General features: G+C 35.2%; 1 protein-coding gene across 1 annotated transcript in view; it reads left to right on the top strand.

Annotated features, from left to right (window-relative positions):
• RYR2 (ryanodine receptor 2) overlaps positions 1–21,117 on the top strand; it is a 776,922-nt gene that overhangs the window by 563,405 nt on the left and 192,400 nt on the right. Inside the window, exons 39-46 of the mRNA XM_062210679.1 lie at positions 2,555–2,660; positions 6,255–6,398; positions 8,030–8,303; positions 11,505–11,619; positions 12,977–13,109; positions 15,298–15,401; positions 20,277–20,412; positions 20,885–21,071. Of these exons, the coding sequence (XP_062066663.1) occupies positions 2,555–2,660; positions 6,255–6,398; positions 8,030–8,303; positions 11,505–11,619; positions 12,977–13,109; positions 15,298–15,401; positions 20,277–20,412; positions 20,885–21,071 (1,199 nt within the window). The remainder of the gene's footprint in view (positions 1–2,554; positions 2,661–6,254; positions 6,399–8,029; positions 8,304–11,504; positions 11,620–12,976; positions 13,110–15,297; positions 15,402–20,276; positions 20,413–20,884; positions 21,072–21,117) is intronic.

Here is a 21,117-nt window from a genome sequence, read left to right as displayed (position 1 = left end):
CCTAAATAGGATTCTCAAAATTTTTCAAGTAACCTAATGCAAGTAGGAAAAAAAAATCAGAGAACAATTTAAACAAGTAAAATGATAATCTTAAGCCATAGGCTATCAATAATTATGTTGATGTTGATGTAAGTAATCTAAAGATATCAAGTAGAAGAAATTGGTAAGATAGGCTTAAAGAACTTGTCCCAGCTATATGATGTCTCTGAGAAACTCAGTTCAGTGAATTGCAATGACCAGAATTGGGCCCTTCTGAAGCCAGGAGCTGGGAACATCTTTTGGGTCTCTCACACAGGTGCAGGGACCCGAGGACTTGGGCCATCTTCTGTTTTCCCAGGTGAATCAGCAGGGAGCTGGATCAGAAGTGGAACAGCCAGGGATCGAACTAGCACCCAAATAGGATACCAGCACTATAGGCAGTGATTTTACCTGCTAGACCACAGTGCTGACCCCTAAAGTGAACTTTGGAGGGAAGAAGGTTACCAAAGAGATGAGAATATTATATGATGACAAAGGGGCATCCACCAAGAAGACAAATGGATGTATACTAAATAGTATAAATCTAAAATATGGGAAGCCAAAACTGACAGCCATAAAAGGAGAAATAGACAAATCCACCCTTATCATTCAGGACTTCAACAGCCCTCTATCTACAACTGATAAAACATTTAGACATAAAAATCCGTTAGGAATATAGAAACTCAGCACTGTCTTCAACTAATAGGATTTATCAATATTTGTAGAACACTCCTCCCATTGACAGAATGCACACTTTTTAACTATCCATGAAGAATTTGAAGAGATAGATTGTATCATGGGCATCAAATAACTTCAGCAAACATTTTAAAATTGAAATAATACAGATTTTTTTTTCTGACCATACTGGAATCAATTTAGAAATTAATAACAGGACAGATAATTAGAAAGATAAGTTAAAAAGCAGGAAATATAGTTAGATTACAGGAAAAATCAAGAATAGGAAAGATAATTAGAAAGCTTTCAGGCAAATATCCAAATCCTTAAAAAGCACACTTCTAAATAACCAACTCATGATTGGAGGAAAATGTCTCAAAAGAAGTTAAAGAATACATTGAACTCAAAGAAAATGAACAAATGACGTAAAAATTTCTGATGCAGCTAAAGCACTGCTCAGAGGGAAACTGAGAACAGTAATTGCTTATATTTAAGAACACTAAGACATTTATATCAATCGTCTAAGCTGCCACCTCAAAAATTTGGAAAACAAAGAACAAAATAAACCTGAATCAAGCAGAAAGAAGGCACTATCACACGTGACAGCAGAAATCAATGAAACTGAGTATATATGCTGATTATTTTTAAAAGATTACTAAAATTGACAAACTCCTAAAAACACTGACAAATAAAGAAGAGATGTCCATATCAGTAATGAAATAGGGTATCACTAAAGACTGCTGACATCAAAATGATCTCTTTCACCACTCACACACACACACATTCACACACACACACATAAATGATGGATATGTTACTTGCTTGTTTCAGTCTTTCTACAATGTTTGTATTGTATACAAAACATAATATTGTACCCTAGAAATATATTGTTAATATTTGTCAAATATTTTTTGAGAAAAGTATTATACAGAAAAACATACAAGCTTATTGTATGATTTCATTTATAGAAAATATTCAAAGGACAGAAATACAGAGTTGGAAAACAGATTAATGATTACCAGGATTTAAGGATGTGAGACATACAAGAGGGAAGTAGATATGTCTATAAAAGTATAAAAGGAGGGAATTTAAAGAAATTGCTGTGTGTTGTGATTATATTAATGTTAATATACTGGTTGTGTTATTGTACAACTGAGCAAAATATTATCATCGGGTAAGCTGAATAAAAGGACCATGAGATTTCCATATTATTTCCTGAAATAAAAGCTTAGCAAAAAAGAAACTCTCAAAATGAAACTTGAAATTATTTCCTTAAAGTAAAGTATATATCAGCTTTCCACCTTTCTTTTATTCATTCATAAATTTAATGTTACTACTTTTCAAACTAAGAGAAATGGCAGAATGTTTCCCACAATGTGCTTAATTGAACTATTAATGTCAGAAAAAATGTGGTCATTCACTATATTGCTTTTCAGTTGTATTTAGATGCTTTATTATTTGCAGCTGTGTCCTCAAAAATTTTTAAAATACTTAAAATGTATAGAAGTTAACTTGAACAAAAATTTAAGAGAAGCCTAATCAAATACTCTATAAAAAAATAGCATTTAGATTACTGAGTTAATTAAAAAATGTCAAAGATTCTAATGTATTATGTGATTGAGAAAGAGAAATTACTGTTACATGGTTATTTTTCAGCCTGTAAAACTTTGTATGACTTGATTTATTTTGTATACTCATTGGATTGAGTAATAGATAATGTTTTGTGACTTACTGGACATTTATGAGTATTCAAAAACAGATTTTGAACATCTTCACTGCTACAATTTCTGCTGTGTCATTCCTGAATTCAGCTCTCTTTTCTCCCTTATTCTTCCTCTTTCTTGTTTCTCCATATTTTCAGATTAATATGCTTCTCAATTTTAAGGATGACAAAAGTGAGTGTCCGTGTCCTGAAGAAATCCGTGACCAACTTTTGGATTTCCATGAAGATTTGATGACACACTGTGGTAAGGTCTTATTCAACACTTATTAAATGTGTTTTTCATCTACATATATTGGTACAACATTAAGTATATATTTGAATGTGTCACAAATATGCATGATGCCTGTTATAAGTTCCTGTAAGAACTTTATTATGGAAAAATATTTGTCTTTGTGTGGGAAGTCATGAGGATAGAGAGGTAGTAAGACCAGGTATAAGACAAATGAAATAGAGAGGTAGTAAGACCAGGTATAAGACAAATGAAATTGGCCAGCGCCGTGGCTCAATAGGCTAATCCTACGCCTGTGGCACTGGCACCCCGGTTCTAGTCCCGGTCAGGGCGCTGGCTTCTGTCCCAGTTGCCCCTCTTCCAGGCCAGCTCTCTGCTATGGCCCGGGAAGGCAGTGGAGGATGGCCCAAGTGCTTGGGCCCTGCACCCACATGGGAGACCAGGAGAAGCACCGGGCTCCTGGCTTCCGATCAGCGTGATGTGCCAGCTGCAGCGGCCATTGGCGGGTGAACCAAAGGCAAAAAGGAAGACCTTTCTCTCTGTCTCTCTCTCTCACTATCCACTCTGCCTGTCAAAAAAAAAAAAATTAAATTCTCTCCCTCTTTTCTCTCTCTCTTAATAAGAGGGGTCTGGAAGTGGAATGGGAACATGTGGCCAGGTGATTCTGGCAAAGAGGTTGACAGGTTGGCTTAGTTAATGAGTATAAAGTTTGAGATATGCAGAATGAATTAGTTTTACAGATTTGCTATACCAAATTTGCCTATAGTTAACAGAATTGTGACATGAGCCTGGAATTTTGAGAGAATAGATCTTATGCTAAGCATTCTTATAACAAACACACACAAAAAATTAAAAAGCACAATTAAATTTGATGATGGATTGTGGTGGTTTCATGGGTGTATGCATATGCCCAAACTCATTAAATTCTGTAAATGCATTATAGCAGTATTTTATTTATCAGTTACATCTCAGTACAACTTTTTGAAGGAAAAAAGAACGGAACTTAGTCACTAATAGTTGTGCTTAAGCCAGTTTAGGGACCCTTTTTTAGGACTGGCATAGAAAACCCAGCATATATGTTTTGAAAGTAATGAATAGCTAAGAGAGGCATGTTAGTCACCCAAATCTAGTAACAAAAATATTCCTTCCCTTTACTCTGAGAACCTTAAAAATTGGATTGATTGTGTATTCTTGATACATAGGTCTGTATTCAGGCAGCGTTGTGGTTAAGTTCTGAGATTTCAATGGAAGAAAATGAATTAGCTTTATTTTTGTGATATATTAGAGTTCTTAAAAGGCTCATAAAATTATTTTTTAAAAAAACAACTATTAATAGATTTCAAAAATATTTTACAACAAAATAAACTTGTATTAGCTTGTTAAAACATGTCTGAAGAGGATCCAGTTTGAGGCAATAAGAAGGGTAAAAATTTTGAAAAGAGACTTTATAACAATAAAATGAATTCTGCTAAAATTGAAGCAAAAACAATCATCAAATTTAAGTGAAGTTTGAGTGGAAGCATGGTGAAACAATTTATACTTTGTGAAGCTTAATTCTGCAGTTTAGAAATGGGCAATTACTTTTGAGAAGAGAGAAGATGATATTGAGCGTGATGCCCATATTGGTAGACCTCAACATCAATTTGTGAGGGAAAAATTAATCTTTTTCATATCTCAATGGAAGACCACCCAAATATTGACAGCAGAACCAATAGCCAGGTATTTCAGTTGATTCAACACAATTCTCACTGAAAAATTGAAGTGAAACAAAGTTTCTGTTCACTGAGTTGCAAAACTGTTGCAACCAGATCAACTGCAGACAAGAGCAGAGTTTTTAATGGGCGTGGTATCCAGATGCTGGAGTATTTCTTTGAAGAATTGCAGCAGGAGATGAAAGGTAGCATTACCATGATAACCCTGGAGACAAAGCAATGGCTACCAAGGGGCAGAAGTGATCCAGTCCAGGCAAAGTCCACTGGTCAAGAGCAAAGTTCATATCAACAGTTTCTTTATTTCTTTCTCTCTTTCTTTCATTCCCTTCCACCCTCTCTTCCTTCCTTCCATATTCTCTCTCTCTTTCTCTCTCTCTCTTTCTCTCTTTCTCTTTCTTTGAATTCTCAAGGCATTTTGCTTATTGACTTTCTGGAAGATCTAAAACGAAAACATCTGCTTATTAGGACATATTTTGAAATAGCCAAACCTTTGGTAGAAAAATGCCTGGCAAAGCTTCACCAGAGAATCTTTGTCTACTTCAATAATGCTCCTATACTCATTCCTCTCATCAAACAAAAACAATTCATAAGAGTTTTGATGGGAATTTGCACTGCAGTTCTTGTTTGGCTCCTTCTGACTTCTTTTTGTTTTCTAACATTAAAACATCTTTAAATGGGGCTGAGGCCATGGCTCACTTGGTTAATCCTCTGCCTGCAGTGCCGGCATCCCATATGGGCGCCAGATTCTCTCCCGGATGCTCCTCTTTCAGTCCAGCTCTCTACTGTGGCCCAGGAAAGCAGTGGAGGATGGCCCAGGTGCTTGGGCGCCTGCACCCGTGTGGGAGACCAGGAGGAATTACCTGGCTCCTGGCTTTGGATGGGCATAGCTCCGGCCGTAGTGGCCATTTGGGGGGTGAACCAACAGAAGGAAGATCTTTCTCTCTGTCTCTCTCCCTCACTGTCTAACTCTACCTGTCAAATTAAAAAAAAAAGTCTTTAAAGAACATGCATTTTTCTTTTATTAATTATGTAAAAATAAAAAAAAAGACTGCATGGCTGTGGTTAAATTCCCATGAATCTCAGTTCTTCAACGATCTGACTGGCATAGAAAAAAATAAATTGCTGGTAACATCATTTACAGAAGACTGTTTAACTTGATCTGTTGAGAAATAAAGGTTATAGTTTTAATTTTTACACTTCACTTCAATTTTCCCTGAAATTTTTATATAGTACCAGTGGTAGTATTTTCATCTTACTTTAACAAAGAATAAAATGAAACCTTGCACATTAATGTAACTTATGAGTGAAGAGCCACTAACTGACTGCCATAAAATCACACTGTGTATATGCTATAAATAAAGGGATACTCTAAAATTGTAGAATTATTTCTTCAGATATTGAGTGTCCCCTGATTTAGGGCACCTATTTATGTCTGTTTGGTTTCTCAGCTTGCCAAATACCACTGACATTTTCAGAAGCATGGGATATGCATAAAGGTGCAGGAGGGGCTTTCCAGACAAGGCAAGACATGACTATATGCCTACACAGGCAACATCCAAAGCAGAAATGCCAAGGGTCAGGCCAAATAGCAGAATTTTTCTTCACTTTGGGTCTTTTTGGTTTCTGCTTGGTTTTTGTATTTTTTTGCTGGTTTTTGATAACACTGAACTCACAGAAACAGGAAACAGAGAAAAAGGAGAAAAAGAGGTTGACAAGTGAATCTTAGATTTTTGTTAGTGCTGGTAGACAAGATGGCTTGACTCGGTACTGTCAAGTGGTTTAGAGGTTTCTCTAAGATAGGATTGGAAAACATTTAAAGGCCTGAAAATTATGTCCCCAAATTTATGTTTTTAATGTAGATTTCCTCTTGTGCTTTGTTTGGCTTTTTTCATACTAGGAATTGAGCTGGATGAAGATGGGTCTCTGGATGGAAATAGTGATCTAACAATTAGAGGACGACTGCTTTCGTTGGTAGAAAAGGTGACATACCTGAAGAAGAAACAAACAGAAAAGCCAGTTGAGAGTGACTCCAGGAAGTCCTGTAAGCGGTGTGAGAGGGCACTAGCAAAATAACCCAACAGCTGACAGTTCATCAGCTTCTGAAAAAAATTGCACAGATCACTGAGTCTGTAAATTCCAAGTCAGATTCCTAAGTAGATGCCTATGGCTTCCAGAAGTAGACAGCAGCATCCAGCCATATTCGTAGGAATTGATTGAAACATAGCAGCATTAAAAGGGTGAATGAGCTCCCTAGAGAACTAACAATTTATATATTTGACAAAAACTATCAAGAGAAAAGATAAAGAAGTGATATAGCTTGCCTATGTAAATACTATATAATTGATTTTCAAATGTGATTGCTTCAAACTACTCCTTAAAGTTTATAGAGATAATGCCTAGAACCAAATTTGGGTTCTGAAATACTTTCTTCAGTGTTAGGTACTTCTGGCTTGTCCATATCCTGTTGAAACTGACAGTAACAGCTGCTACACCTTGGACACTGAGTCTCCTGAGCACAGCACACTTACCTGGAAGGAATCAAGGAAGGGGTCTGAGAGATTGAGCTTATTTACGACCTCACTTGTAAGACTTCACTGATTTTAACAGGCACTGCTGGTATATTCAGGGCTTTTTCTTAAAAATAAGTCACTAAAACTTTCACAATTTTTTTGAAACTATAACTTACAATGGAAAACCTTTATCTGTACAATTATTTCTAAATTTGTTTCTCAGAGTTAAAATCAGATGAGTCAGCGTATCTTCCAAATCAGAGGTCACGGTTTATTATGTGTCATTTTTTGTTATTGTGAGGTTTTTAATCTTAACCTATGAAAAGTGATAGCATAGAGTTGAAAAATATGGAAGTGCATTGGTATTTTATCTACATTTTATATTTGGTTGAAATTGGCAGGCTTGTTTTTCTTGGATAATGTATAGATGCAAATTAAAAAGTTTATTTTGAAAATTTACAATGTATTGATGATAGGAATTACATCTCTCTATATTACACCAGCCCTTCTTTAGCTTGGATAATTTTACCATTATTTGAAGAAATTTGGAAATTTCTATTGCTTCTAAGTACACTATTGCCCATTGTATTGCAAACAGTCTTCTATATGTGAAATAATATTTTACTCTAATACAACAACACAACTGAATTCTTGTGAAGACATTTTAAAGGACAAGTAGGTATGCAAATATAGATAAAAGGATAACTCGAAGTGGTCACTATTGCAAATGACTCAAGTGAGGAGACTACTAACTAAACAGGTACCTCCTTGAATTTCTATGAGCTTCACTAGGATATATGACGATAGACTTTCAGGAAGGAAAATAATGGAACAAAGTAAATGAAAGTAATAGAGCATCTCATGTTATTGTCATAATTCAGTTACTTATGGAATACCAACTGTAATTTTGAAATAGCTGCTGCAACGTTGAAATGGCAAATTTAATATTAAGAATGGCTTTTAAAGAAAGACATTTGTGTTTATCCCTGTGTGACCATAATTACTCCTTATTGAAATATAGATAATATTCAAATACTTCTAACTTTATCAATTCTGCTGCAAATAGAGATAAGAGTTTGGGTATGGGGTATAGAGTTGACATATCCGAGGAGTCTTCTTTTACTAATTTCCTCTTTCAAAACCACCCATAACGACTTTACAGCCACTCTTCAGCAGTTGATTTCTGAGACCATGGTTCGATGGGCCCAAGAGTCTGTCATTGAAGACCCTGAGTTGGTGAGAGCCATGTTTGTGCTACTTCATCGGCAGTATGATGGCATTGGGGGACTGGTCCGGGCCCTGCCGAAGACCTACACTATCAATGGCGTCTCTGTAGAGGACACCATCAACCTGCTGGCATCTCTTGGTCAAATTCGTTCTCTGCTAAGTGTAAGAATGGGCAAAGAGGAAGAGAAGCTTATGATTCGTGGATTGGGGTAAATTATTTAACTATTAAACGTTTGTCTTATAAATTCTTTCTGATTCTTTATCCCTAGGAGAATATAATAGATACATTAATGTAAATATAATGTCTAGACTATATTATCATTAAGTTGGGTTTTTCTCCCTAGAGACTGTTTTTAAGCTAAGTGCAGAATTGATCAATAATGAAAGGCGACTGATTTACAGCTGGTCAGTAAGATGGAATGACACGTAACAACTGTCTTAGAAGTTCTTAACTCTCAGTAATGTGTAAGCCATATAAAGACATCAGATAATAAAAGCACATTAAAATCTGTAGTAGATGGAGGGAAACACTCATCAGGAGGAAACAGTAAGGAATATATCTGTATCTCCTGGGCTTTGGAAGAGGAAGGGGGCAGGGATGACTCTTCCGAGGATCCAGTGTCAGGAATTTTAGCTTCATATGTGATTTGGGATTACAGGTTATACCTCATAGTCAAGACTGAGGGCAAAAGAAAGACAGTTCAGAATTAGTCATTGAAAGGCCTTATTAAGTTTTTATCCTGGGGAATATGCATTAAGAGATAAAGAGATTTCAGAGGAAAAGGATGGGTATATAAAGTTTTAGTGAGTAAGCTGCTGGTTTATGTATGTGTAATCTATGTAATCATCATCAAGTTTCTCTAGTTTGGGGCTGTGAAATAGATAGAATCAATATATAACAAATATATAAAAAGCTGTTTGGTATTTCTAAGAAAAATAAGATATAGAAAGATATAGAAATTTATATAAGATTTCTATAAATTTATATGATATAGGAATTTATATAAGATATAGAAATTTAGATGGTACAGTATTCAAATGTGATGAAAAGATAAATATTCAGGTTAAAAAAGCTAATGTAGTCATATAGATATCAGACCAAAGAGCAGATAATAAAGGTTACTGCTGCTTGAATAAATAGAGCACATATAAACCATAAACATGATCAAAGAAATCTGGTTCATTTATTGAGAAAAAAATAGCCAATGCAAAAGAGTATATGCTCTTTTTTGACAGAGCTCAAAAATTTTTCTGAGAGAAGAAAGCAAGTGTATAAATGTAAATATACAGTTTCTTTAATTTATATGCATTTTAGACTCAGAAAATAATAATAACTACTCATGGGCTTTTAAACTATTTAATGTTATAAAAGTACTATATAAATCTCTAAGGTTATGTTCTAAATTTATGATAATATTTGCACAGTAAAATATGTATGCAAAAAGAGAAAACAAAAACCTATTGGAAGAAAGGAAATATTATTATCTTTATTTATAAATGTATGACCATGGGTCTTATTGAGTACTAATATTTAAATTCAATTTGAAGAGATCTCTTAGAACAAGTCATCTTACCCAAATGGAAAAATTAAAAATCTTCAAGGAAATGGAGATACTTTGTCCTTTTGTAAGCCCACAATAGTACTTTTTGTCATAAGCAAATAAAGCACTGATTAGTGATCAGACTCAAAATAATGACAAAAATAAAATGCTACTTTTTTTGTGGTATTAGAAATATTTTACAGAAAGGACATGCTTAATACATAACCACCTATCTACTGGGTGGTAGAGTTAAAAATCCACTTAATTTTTTTAAAAAAACTAAAAATAAACAAGGTTTGTAAATGAAAGTAACTGCATTCAAAAAGATTTTAATTAAAGAGAGAGCAAACACTAGGTTTACAGCTGTGGTTTGTGAGTTGAAAGTTTTATTGCCAAATATTTCACAGTCATATTTGAAAAAAGGCTTTAATCCATCTTGTAGCAAATAAGTTAGACCTCCATTCATCCTGGGCCCCCAAGTTGTTTTTTTTTTTATCTGTACTATCTTAAAGCTTTGTCTCTTTCCATATATCTATGTATGTATCTATATATGAATCATATTATTATACATTATTGAGATACCTAGAGTAACTAAAAATTTATCCTATGACTAAATAGGTGAGTGATTTAATTAAGGAAATCAGATTTGAAGAGATTTCAGTTTTCTTGTAGGTTGTATTTATTTTTTCATGCTATAGCTCTAACAGTTTTTTATAATAAAGATTCTCAGACTGATTTGATTTATGTAAAAATAAAGGTCAACAGAACTCTTTATTTGAAGTGAGTTATGCATCTTGCTGAATGTTAGCATTCTTAAAATATCTTGACACATTGCAATGATGTATTATGCAGTAATGATAATATGAAACATTTAAGGTATCATTTGTTCCTATTTCTTTAAGTTGAATGTCCATTTTCATGAATCGAATTACTTGAACCTAGAATTCACATATATTTGTTTTCTCTTGGAGAATATGTTTCCTTTTAAGCATTTCTGCAGAATAAGAATGAATATAACAGGAAGTGACACTATGGCAATTGTCCATACAAATATTTGATATATCAATACTGAAAATATTACACTCATGTATAAAAAGCAGAGAAGCTAGTATGTCAAGATTTGTACAGGATTTTTGTACAATTGTGATATAACTCTGCTTCATATTTCTATATAATAAAATATAAGACATATGTTTGGATATCCATAAAATTAGGACTAAATATCCAAAATTATTTCCTGTAATCAGGGTTTACATTTTTTAGTTCATCTCTCATAACTGAGAAGAATAGATGACTTAAGTACCACTTCTGGTAGACTTACCAATATTTTGGAGAAAAAGCAAATTGAACTTAAAAGTAATTGTTACTGGCCAGCACCGCGGCTACTAGGCTAATCCTCAGCCTGCGGCACCGGCACCCTGGGTTCTAGTCCCAGTCAGGGTGCTGTATTCTGTTCCGGTTGCTCTTCTTCCAGTCCAGCTCTCTGCTGTGGCCCAGGAGGGCAGTGGAGGAGGGCCCAAGTGCTTGGGCCCTGCACCCTCAAGGGAGACCAGGAGGAAGCACCTGGCTCCTGGCTTCGGATCAGCACAGTGCGCTGGCCGTAGCAGCCACTTGGGGGATGAACCAACGGAAAAGGAAGATCTTTCTCTCTGTCTCTGTCTCTGTCTCTCTGTCTCTCTCTCTCTCTCTCACTGTCTAACTCTGCCTGTCAAAAAAAAAAAATGACTCTTAAAAAAAAGTAATTGTTACTTAACTGTGTGATATTTCTATATGTTTATTTCCAAGATATATATAAACATCTCAAAAATTTTTATTTAAATTTTTCTCTGAGTTCTGTACTTTCTCCTATACCACCATTGTGGTTTCTAGGGATATCATGAATAATAAAGTGTTTTACCAACACCCGAACCTCATGAGGGCACTTGGAATGCACGAGACAGTGATGGAGGTCATGGTGAATGTCCTCGGAGGTGGAGAGTCCAAGGTAAAGGAAAATCTTTGATTCTTGCGATGCCATTTAGTAGATCCTCCCAAGAGTATATGGGTTGCAGGTTAATGAGAATTTCTTAAAACCTCTTAGGAGGACTATTTTTAAAAGAACATGCTTTGAAAAAAGCATGCAAACTTTAGAGATTGAGGGTTGGGTGTACTACTAGTTTTGTCCTTTATCGGTATTGCAGAAAGTTTCTGTCTTGTGAAGTGTAATTTATTGTCTCTTAAAGTACTCTCTCACTTAGGGGGTATTTAAATAATTTGAAGGTTAATGCTATGCTAATTTATTTTTAAATTTTGAGTTTTAATTCAATTGCCATCAAGTTCTTAACACAAGCATTTTCTTCAAACCCAGCCATTCTTGGTGATTCAGATGATAATTGGTTCCACTACATTTCTGGTATAAATCAAGATTTGATAATAATGCTTGGAAATGTATTTGCTATGACTGTAAAGTGAACTTTTAAGTGACAATAATTTAAAATAAAGTTCTGGAAAACAATATTATTATAGTAATATAATAAAAAATTCATTTAAGTCAGCATAATTTTATAAATTCTGATATGCAAAATGTGTTTCTATATTTTAATTTTGAGATATTTTCACAATATGTGAAATGGTTCTATATTTCCCACATTCAACCTGTCTAAAAGACATAAACATTAATAATATATTCTGCTAAGGGCGTAATTTGGGAGCATGAGGAATATATTGTGATAAGATGTGTCCCTCAAGGGAGACCTGTTTGTTGGAGCCTACTAGGCAGGCATTCCAACAAGGGGGCCGTCTCAGCAGGCAAGCTGTGTGCAAATCAGGGAGGTTGTGAATCCCTAGGATCTTAGTAATAATAAGGAGTTTAAGGGGAAGACTCTTTTGTGTGGGTCCAAATATTGAACTGTATAGTTTTAAGAAATTAACTCAATGAATTCTCTCCCTTCTTACCTACTATAGGTATTATTGTTCATACTATCTCAATTTTATAAGACAAAATGAAAGACGATGTGTAATATCCAAAAGAAGCATATCTAAGAATGTTAGGAATTACAACTGAGTGTGTGTGATCCAAAAATAAGACTCATGCCACCTTTTTGAGTTTAGGGCTATAGATTAATTCCAGATTCAACCTTTTTATAATAATAATGAGGTTACTGAGTTAGTGTTGGGCTTAATTTTTCAATTGTTGGAGGACTAGGTAAGTCATAGTCTGTAACATCTGAAAGTCTTTACTATCTGAGAATTAGCCTGTATTGGAACACATATACTGAAAACATGCTTGATATAGCAACTTCTAAACTCAGTTTTATAAACATTGTTTTCTGTTAGTATCTAACCAAATGCTCTTTATATAGGAAATCACCTTCCCAAAGATGGTGGCCAACTGTTGCCGTTTTCTCTGTTACTTCTGTCGTATAAGTCGGCAGAATCAAAAAGCCATGTTTGATCATCTCAGTTACTTACTGGAAAACAGTAGTGTTGGTCTTGGTAAGTAAGCATATGACTTACATTTGATCTTTAAGGTAAAAGTTATATATATATATATATATATATATATATATACACACACACATATATATTATACATTAAAATTTAACTTTATGTTAAAAATGGATAAATTGACCTGAATAGACAATAATCGAAACATAAAAGTGACCAAGAGGTAAATGAGAAAATTTTTAATATCACTAATTATTAGGAAATTGAAAATCAAAACCACAATGAGAATATCATGTCACTATAATTAGAATGACTATTTTGAAAAAATATAGGGGGTTAACATTTTGCCTAGAGGTTAAGCCAGAAGTTGAGATACCCACTGAGATGCCTACATCCCATATCAGAGTGTTGGGCTTGTGTCTCAGCTTCACTCCTGATTCCAATTTCTTACTAATGCACAGCCTTTGGGATAGCAGGTGATTATTTCAGCATGTGGATCTCTGTCACTCATAACAGACCCCTGGACTGAGTTCCCAGTTCCTGGATTTAGTCTGACTCAGCCCTGGCCATTGAGGATATTTGGGGAGTGTACCAATGGATGAGAACTCTGTTTCTCTGTGTCTTTGTCTCCATTTCTCTCTGCCTCTACCTCTCAAAACACAAAAGATAAGAAATATTGGCAAGGATCTGGAGATAAGGGAACCCTTGTAAATTATTGGTGATGTAAATTAGTAGAGCCATGTTGGAAAACAGTATGGATATTACTCAAAAAATTAAAAATAGGGCCTGGCGTAGTGTTGCAGCAGATTAAGCCGCTGCCTGTGATGGCATCCCATATCAGAGTGCTGGTTCCAGTCTCGACTGCTCTAGTGCAGATCCAGCTCCCTGCTAATGTGACTGAGAAAGTAACAGAAGATGGCCCAAGTGCTTGGGCCCCAGCCACTCATGTGGGATACATGGGTGAATTTATGGGTTCCTGATGTGGACTGGCCCAGCCCCAAATGTTGTGGCCACCTGGGGAGTGAACCAGTGGATGGAAAATCTCCCTCTCTCTGCCTTTCAAATAAATCTTTAAAAAATTAAAAATATAAATACCATATGACTCAACAATCCCACTACCAGATATATGTTAAAGATATTCTGCATGCCCATGTTCGTTTTGGCTTTATTTATAACAGCCAAGATATGGAATAAGACTAAGTGTCTATCAATGGTGGAATAATAAAGAAATGCTATATATATATATATGTGTGTGTGTGTGTGTAATAGAATGCTATTCAGTGTTTTAGAAGAAGGAAATCCCATTATTTTTGACAATATGAATGAATCTGAAGGTTATTATTTTATGTGAAAAAAGCGAGACACAGAAAGTCAAATACTGTATAATTTTGCTTAGGAGTGAAATCCAAGAAGTTGATTTCATAGAGGCAAGTAGCAGAATGGAAATTACCAGTGGCAAGAGGAAGGGGTTGGGAAGGTGTTGGTCCAAGGTTACAAATTTCAGTTACACAGGAGAAATTACAAGAGTTCAAGAGATCTGTTTTACAACATGATTGCTATAGCTTATAGCAGTGTGCGAGTTATTCTTGGAAATCACTGAGAGTATATTTTAAGTGTTCTTACCACACACGTAAAAAAATAAGTGTGTGAGGTAGGATATTTGTTAAAAGTTCAGTTTAAGAGCCAGCACTGTGATGTCGCAGGTTTAGCTGCCACATACAGCACCAGCATCCCATATGGGTGCTGGTTGGAATCTTGGCTGCTCCACTTCCAATCCAGCTCCCTGCTAATGTGCCAGGGAAAGCAGTGGAAAATGACCCAAGTGCTTGGGAGCCTGCACCCATGTGGGAGACCTGGAAGAAGCTCCTGTTTTCTATCTGGCCCAGCTCCAGCTGCTGCAGCCATTTGAGGAGTAAACCAGCAGATGGTAGCTCTCTCTCTGTCTCTGTAATTCTGCCTTTCTAAAAAAAGAAATAAATCTTAAAAAATAGCTCAATTTAACCATGTCACAAAGTATACATGTTTCCAAAGATCATGTTGTATACCCTAAAAAACATATATACCGTATAAAATAAATTTTTATTTTACAGTTAAAGTATTTTTAAAGTCAAATTTTTATGTAAATCAATCTAGATTATTGCAATATTATAGTGTTTAGAAATTACACTTTGAGTTAAGATATTTTTATAGTTGTAGTATAATCCAGATTTTATTTCATCTTCATTGGAATTAACAGCCTCACCGGCTATGAGAGGTTCAACACCACTGGACGTGGCAGCAGCCTCAGTGATGGATAATAATGAGTTGGCCCTAGCTTTGCGTGAGCCAGATCTGGAAAAGGTAAGCTAGTATCCTGCCCTGTGTGTCGTTTGTGACTTACGTTGTTCATAGCTCTTCCTAAGATTTTAAACACATAAATAGGTTACAGTTAGATTAGAATTAAAGTATATTATAATAACAATTGGTTGCATACCATATGTTATATCTTACATTATACATAATTAGGTGGCTGTTATTGTTAGAAGTTATAAAGATATGAAGTATTTACCTATTCACAAGCATTTTTCTTTGAAACTAGAGTGAACTTACTTTCTCAGTGTTATTGTGTGTTTTTGTCTTTTCATGATACCTCTTGTTGCTTTAGCTTTAAGCATACACCTTTGATTTTTTATAATTTTGTTTTACCATCTTATACATACATGTCATATCATATATACGTTCATGTATTCCAGTGCAAGGCATTACCAATATCCTAAGGCTATGAACTCTTTGGATATTATGCCATACATATGTTGACAGGTTTTAGGGAAATGTTTCACATAGTGTAGTTGCATTAGTATTTCCCATGGTTTCCTCATCTGCTACTTTTGGGTTGAACAATGATAGAATCAGTTTGGAAAGCAGTTTGACTTTTTTTTTAACAAGCTAAGCCTATGCCTACCGTAACCTATATATCACCACTTTTCACCCCCATGAGTTTTCTCAATAGAAAGGAAAGTATACATCCACCAAGATTTGAACATCAATGTTTATAGCCATTGTATTCATCATAGCCTAGAACTGCAAGCAAATCAAATGTTTTCCAAATATAAGTTGATGAACAAAATTTTGGTAAATCTGTGTACAGGGGGGGTGCTATTAAACATTAAAAAAGAATGAAATAATAACAAATGATATTCATAATGTGAATGAATTTCAAAATCATTATGCTGAGTAAAAATAACAGGCACAAAAAGCTACCTGCTGCATGATTACATGTAATGTTCTAGAAAATGCAAGCTAATTTGTAGAGAGAGAAAGCAAATTGCTTTGGGTGTGAGTGTGTAGGGAAGAAGTGATTGCAGAGGGCTCAGGGGAGCTTTGAAGCAAGGGGGAAATGTTCTGTGTCTCGATGTGGCATGCTTTTACATGTGTATACATCTCTCCAAACTCACTGATTTTATACTTAGATAGATGACTTTATTACACATTGGTGATATTTCAGTATAGTTGTATAAAATATAATTAGCCGTATTATTTCTTTTAAAAGCTGATTTTACTGGAGCTGGATGTAACTCTAATAAATTGATCCTTTAACAGTTTTATTACCATTGATAATGACTTCTTTTGGGATGTCATTTAAAACAGAGCTAATTATGAAACAGAAGACCACCATCTAACTAAAACAAAATGTGTTAAGAGGTAAAACTAAGTCAAAAATTTTAAGTGAGTTCAAATATATTGAAAAAGGGGTGGTATTACAGATTGAGAATTCTTTATCAAAAATGCATAGTACCATAAGTGCTTCAGATTTCAGGTATTTTTTCCTATTTTTAGAATATTTGCATATCTAGTAACACAAGATCATTAGACTTTTTAATTCTCAAACATTTGTATCAATAGCATTTTCCATTATAGAAACTTAAAGTCTGGTACCACATCACATCTTGACAGTCCTTCTAATATAATCCAAATAGACTGATTAGTTGGTGTCTCTATACGATGAGAGACATAGGTCCTTCGATTTTTTCAGTTGGGCCCAAACTGGAAAAACCAAAGTCCAGGATTTACTGGAAATTTTAGAGACCATGATAGTTATCTTAATGAGAAAGCCCCAGAGACCTAAAGGGTTAAATACTTGTAAAATCCTACAGGTGCTTTCAAAAATACTGTGAAGTAAGCAAGTGCCTCTTGTTGGTTGATGAGTTTTTAATTTTAAACATGGCGACTTAAAGTCTTTTGTCATCCATAGTTATATATGATGTGCTGCTCATAAAACTAAAGCGTTGTTGCTTCTGGGTTTAGCTGTCCTCCTATAGGTTCCTATGGACTTTTTCCAGCCACTTCTATTGTATTCAGTACTTTGGGATGGCTCTGTAAACAGATGAAGCCAATAATGTATTAACAGTACCAACTGAGAGAAAGTATGGTTAACTGAGGTTACTAAAAACAAAAAGCAATTCAAATCAATTGGCAATCGACAAAAAGAGTTAAAGATTTTAAAAGCTATTATTAAAATTGCTATATTGGTCTATTATGCTGTGTTATATGTGTGTACATATTGTATGTCCACATAGGGAAATTTTATTAAGAGTTTTATTTTAAATGGCTTATAGATAAGATTGTCCATAAATTTAAGCTGCTAAAATCAATCAAAGATACATTTTAATTTGTGTGACCTGAATCTGTGTATCATATGTTTTAAACGTGTTGGTAGAAAGAAACTAAAAACATTTTATATGGTTGTGCTTAAGTTTACTGGCTAAACAAACTACACCATGTTAGATATTTAAGAGGTGTTTTCAAATACATGATTCTTAAAATTTATAGAAGGCATTGGACCTTCTGGTAAATGTTTTCTTAAGTTGTTATCTAATGGTTGAAACTGTTTGCTAAGTATTCATGTAATATTGCTATTGTCAGCAAGCGATCTAGGACTTGCTCCCTCATTTCTCTATTCTAAGCCCAACTTGTTCTTTCATTTCTCTATTCTCTTCAAGGTAGGAAACTAATTCTATTATGAAGGAATCTGTAGGACACACAATTTAATCTTTAGACCTTATAAAAGAGATGGCTAACATTTTTCTGTAATAGCATAGCCAAAATAAGAACTTAAATAATAATCTCATAGCTAGATTCACTTCGCCATCAGCGAAGTATACAGTAAGTAGAAAAAACCTCCCTTTCAGACCAAAGGGAAAGAAAGTTTTAAAGTGAGAATATAATTTTCCTCATGGGCATTGTCTACCTTAGAAAAAGTACTACAGAACATGCCTGTGACAAAGGACTTGTAGTTCAGGCACCCGAAGATTAGAGATGGGAATTGGGCACTCCCTTGACTTGCATCCTCTGGTCTGTTTTAACGAAAACCAGGAGGAAAAGAAAGCTAGGCATCAGAAGCAATGGGTGGCAGGCCTATTAATGGCTGATCTGTACAGTGATCTGCCCTCAAGGAGACCCAACAGGCCAGTCCACTGCAGTGGCTTTCAATGTGGTAAGCCTGGGCTTCAGCAGAAGTCAGCTTGTGAAGAGCCCTGGCAGCTCTGCCAAGAGTTGGATCACTGGAAATGGACCTGCCCTGGAGTCGAAGGATGCCCAGGTCAGAGCCACAGATCTTATTGGCTCTAAGCTGAAAAGCCCTTCACTCAGCCCAACTTCCAAAGTGACCACTGCAGCTGAGGGTATGGTCAAGGAGGGTCAGCAACATTGCAGGCAGAACTGTACATTTCTTGTTAGAGATGCCCCCTGCCTTTACCTGGCCAGCTCTCCTCCCAGGCCAGCCAAGTAATGAAAGTCAACAGAGTGCCTTCCCCTAGGAGGTTCACACCTCCCTTAGGATATACCCCATGTGAAGAGATAGATAGGTCTGGGCCTCTTCACTTAGAAGGCCTAAAGCCCAACAGATTATTATCAAGCCCCTTCTATCAGGTTCTATTTGCCTCTCAATCAGAAAAATTACTTGTAGCTTAGACAGCACCTTTCTTAGCTCCTCTAGTAATGACTCTGTCCTTTGTTCTAGGCCCTGTCTAGTTCACTTGGGCCTCATTCCTTTGTAATCATAACCTCTACTCTACCACCAATGGCTCTACTCCCAACCTGTAAAAAAAAAAAAAAGAATATTTGCATATACACAGTGAAATATTTGGGGATAGAACCCAAGTCTAAACTTGAATATTTTATGATTCGTATTCATGTTATAACTTGAAGGTGAAATTTTATATGATATTTTTAGTGCACCTGCATTTTGACTGTGACATGTCACATGAGATTAGGTGTGGAATTTTCCCCGTGTGGCATCATGTTGACTCCCCAAAAATTCAAGATTGTGTGACTTTTTTTATTTTTAATGTATGGATACTCAGATAAAAAGTTTTTTAGACACTGATGTCATGGCTGAAAAAAACATCAATAACTTTTTCAAAATGAGGCATCCAGTAAGTGATGCAGGCTCAATTTGACACGAAGCTATTTGACTCTAAGTTTAATTCTTCTCTGTTTCTTCTCATTTCTTCTTGTACTATTCCCACATTAAATTGATGCATCATTTTAGAAATAATTCAGTTATTTAAAATTCCTTTTCATATCACATAGATTTTTCAGTATCTCAGATGAATTCTGTTTTGCACATTTTAAAAACTTATCCAATATGACTTTTGTAGGTAAGGGTCTCACATTAGATGATATGAAATTCAGAAATATTTTCTAAAGTTGGCTTGTAAATCTTTATTTTTATATTTTATTGTGATATTTAATATTCTTTTAAAGGGAGCTCATGGTGGGTTCATGTGGATTATCTTCCGTTTAAAAAGAATTTGTAGGTTGGGCATTAGGCATAGTGGTTAAGAAACTGTTTGGAATGCCAGCAGCCCATAGTGGAATACCTGGTTTGAGCTACAGTTCTGCTCATGATTCTGCCTCCTCTTAACACATACTATGTGGAAGAACTGAATTGAGTTCCTGGTTCTCATCTTCAGCCAGCAACATGGCTATTTGGAGGCATTTGGGGGAGTGAACTAGCTAGTGGGAGCTCTCCACTCAAATCTCTGCCTCCATCTCTCTCTCTCTCTCTCTCTCTCTCTCTCTCTCTCTCAAATAAATAAAATTTGAAAATAACATATAAAATACATTCATCTTAAATCACCCTTAGAGAATACTATTTACTGTCTCTAGTGTAAGTGTCTAAGGAATTTCCATGTGAAGGATAACACTTCACTTTGCTTGTCATCTTATTTATAGGTAGTTCGTTATTTGGCTGGTTGTGGCCTGCAAAGCTGCCAGATGTTGGTGTCAAAGGGTTATCCAGATATTGGGTGGAATCCAGTTGAAGGAGAAAGATATCTTGACTTTCTTAGATTTGCTGTCTTCTGTAATGGTAGGACTTGATTGAGATCTTTTTTTGGTCAGTCATAGAATTGCATAAAACAGGTGCATATCAAAGATTTGTTCTAGCATTTTTATGAGGGAAATGAATAGTAGTAAAGAAATTGCATGTTTTATTAGTGGGGATTTTGTACAGTTGCAGTTTATTATATATTTTTCTTTTGATTATATTTTTATTGTTTAAGATCTCTAGATACCTAAATTTCTGTGAATTATAACAATTGGATTCTAATAATAGTAAAGATTGTGACATGTTTTCCCCTAACAAGTTAAATTTGAAATCATGCCTCCAAAATGCTTACTTTACTTTGAAAATTTTAATTGCAAGAAAAAAAAAATTCACTGTGTCTTACCTGCATGAAACTAACAATTATATTAAATTTTTGCTCTACTCTTGGGTTTTAGTGTTTTTTTTCTTTTAAATAAGAAGTGACTGTTTTCTTATCTTGCCCATTTGACTTTAGGGGAAAGTGTGGAAGAAAATGCGAATGTTGTGGTTAGATTGCTCATTCGGAGGCCTGAGTGTTTTGGTCCTGCTTTGAGAGGGGAAGGTGGGAATGGTCTCCTTGCAGCCATGGAAGAAGCCATAAAAATAGCGGAGGATCCTTCCCGAGATGGTCCCTCACCAACTAGTGGATCCAGCAAAACGCTGTAGGTCTATTACACATATCCTCCCAAGTAAATGATACTACTCGAC

This window comes from Lepus europaeus, chromosome 14, assembly GCF_033115175.1.
Source record: "Lepus europaeus isolate LE1 chromosome 14, mLepTim1.pri, whole genome shotgun sequence".
In the NCBI taxonomy this organism is placed as follows: Eukaryota; Metazoa; Chordata; class Mammalia; order Lagomorpha; family Leporidae; genus Lepus; species Lepus europaeus.
The sequence above is the reverse complement of the archived record's forward strand: the minus strand, read 5'-3'. Positions and strand labels throughout refer to the sequence as shown.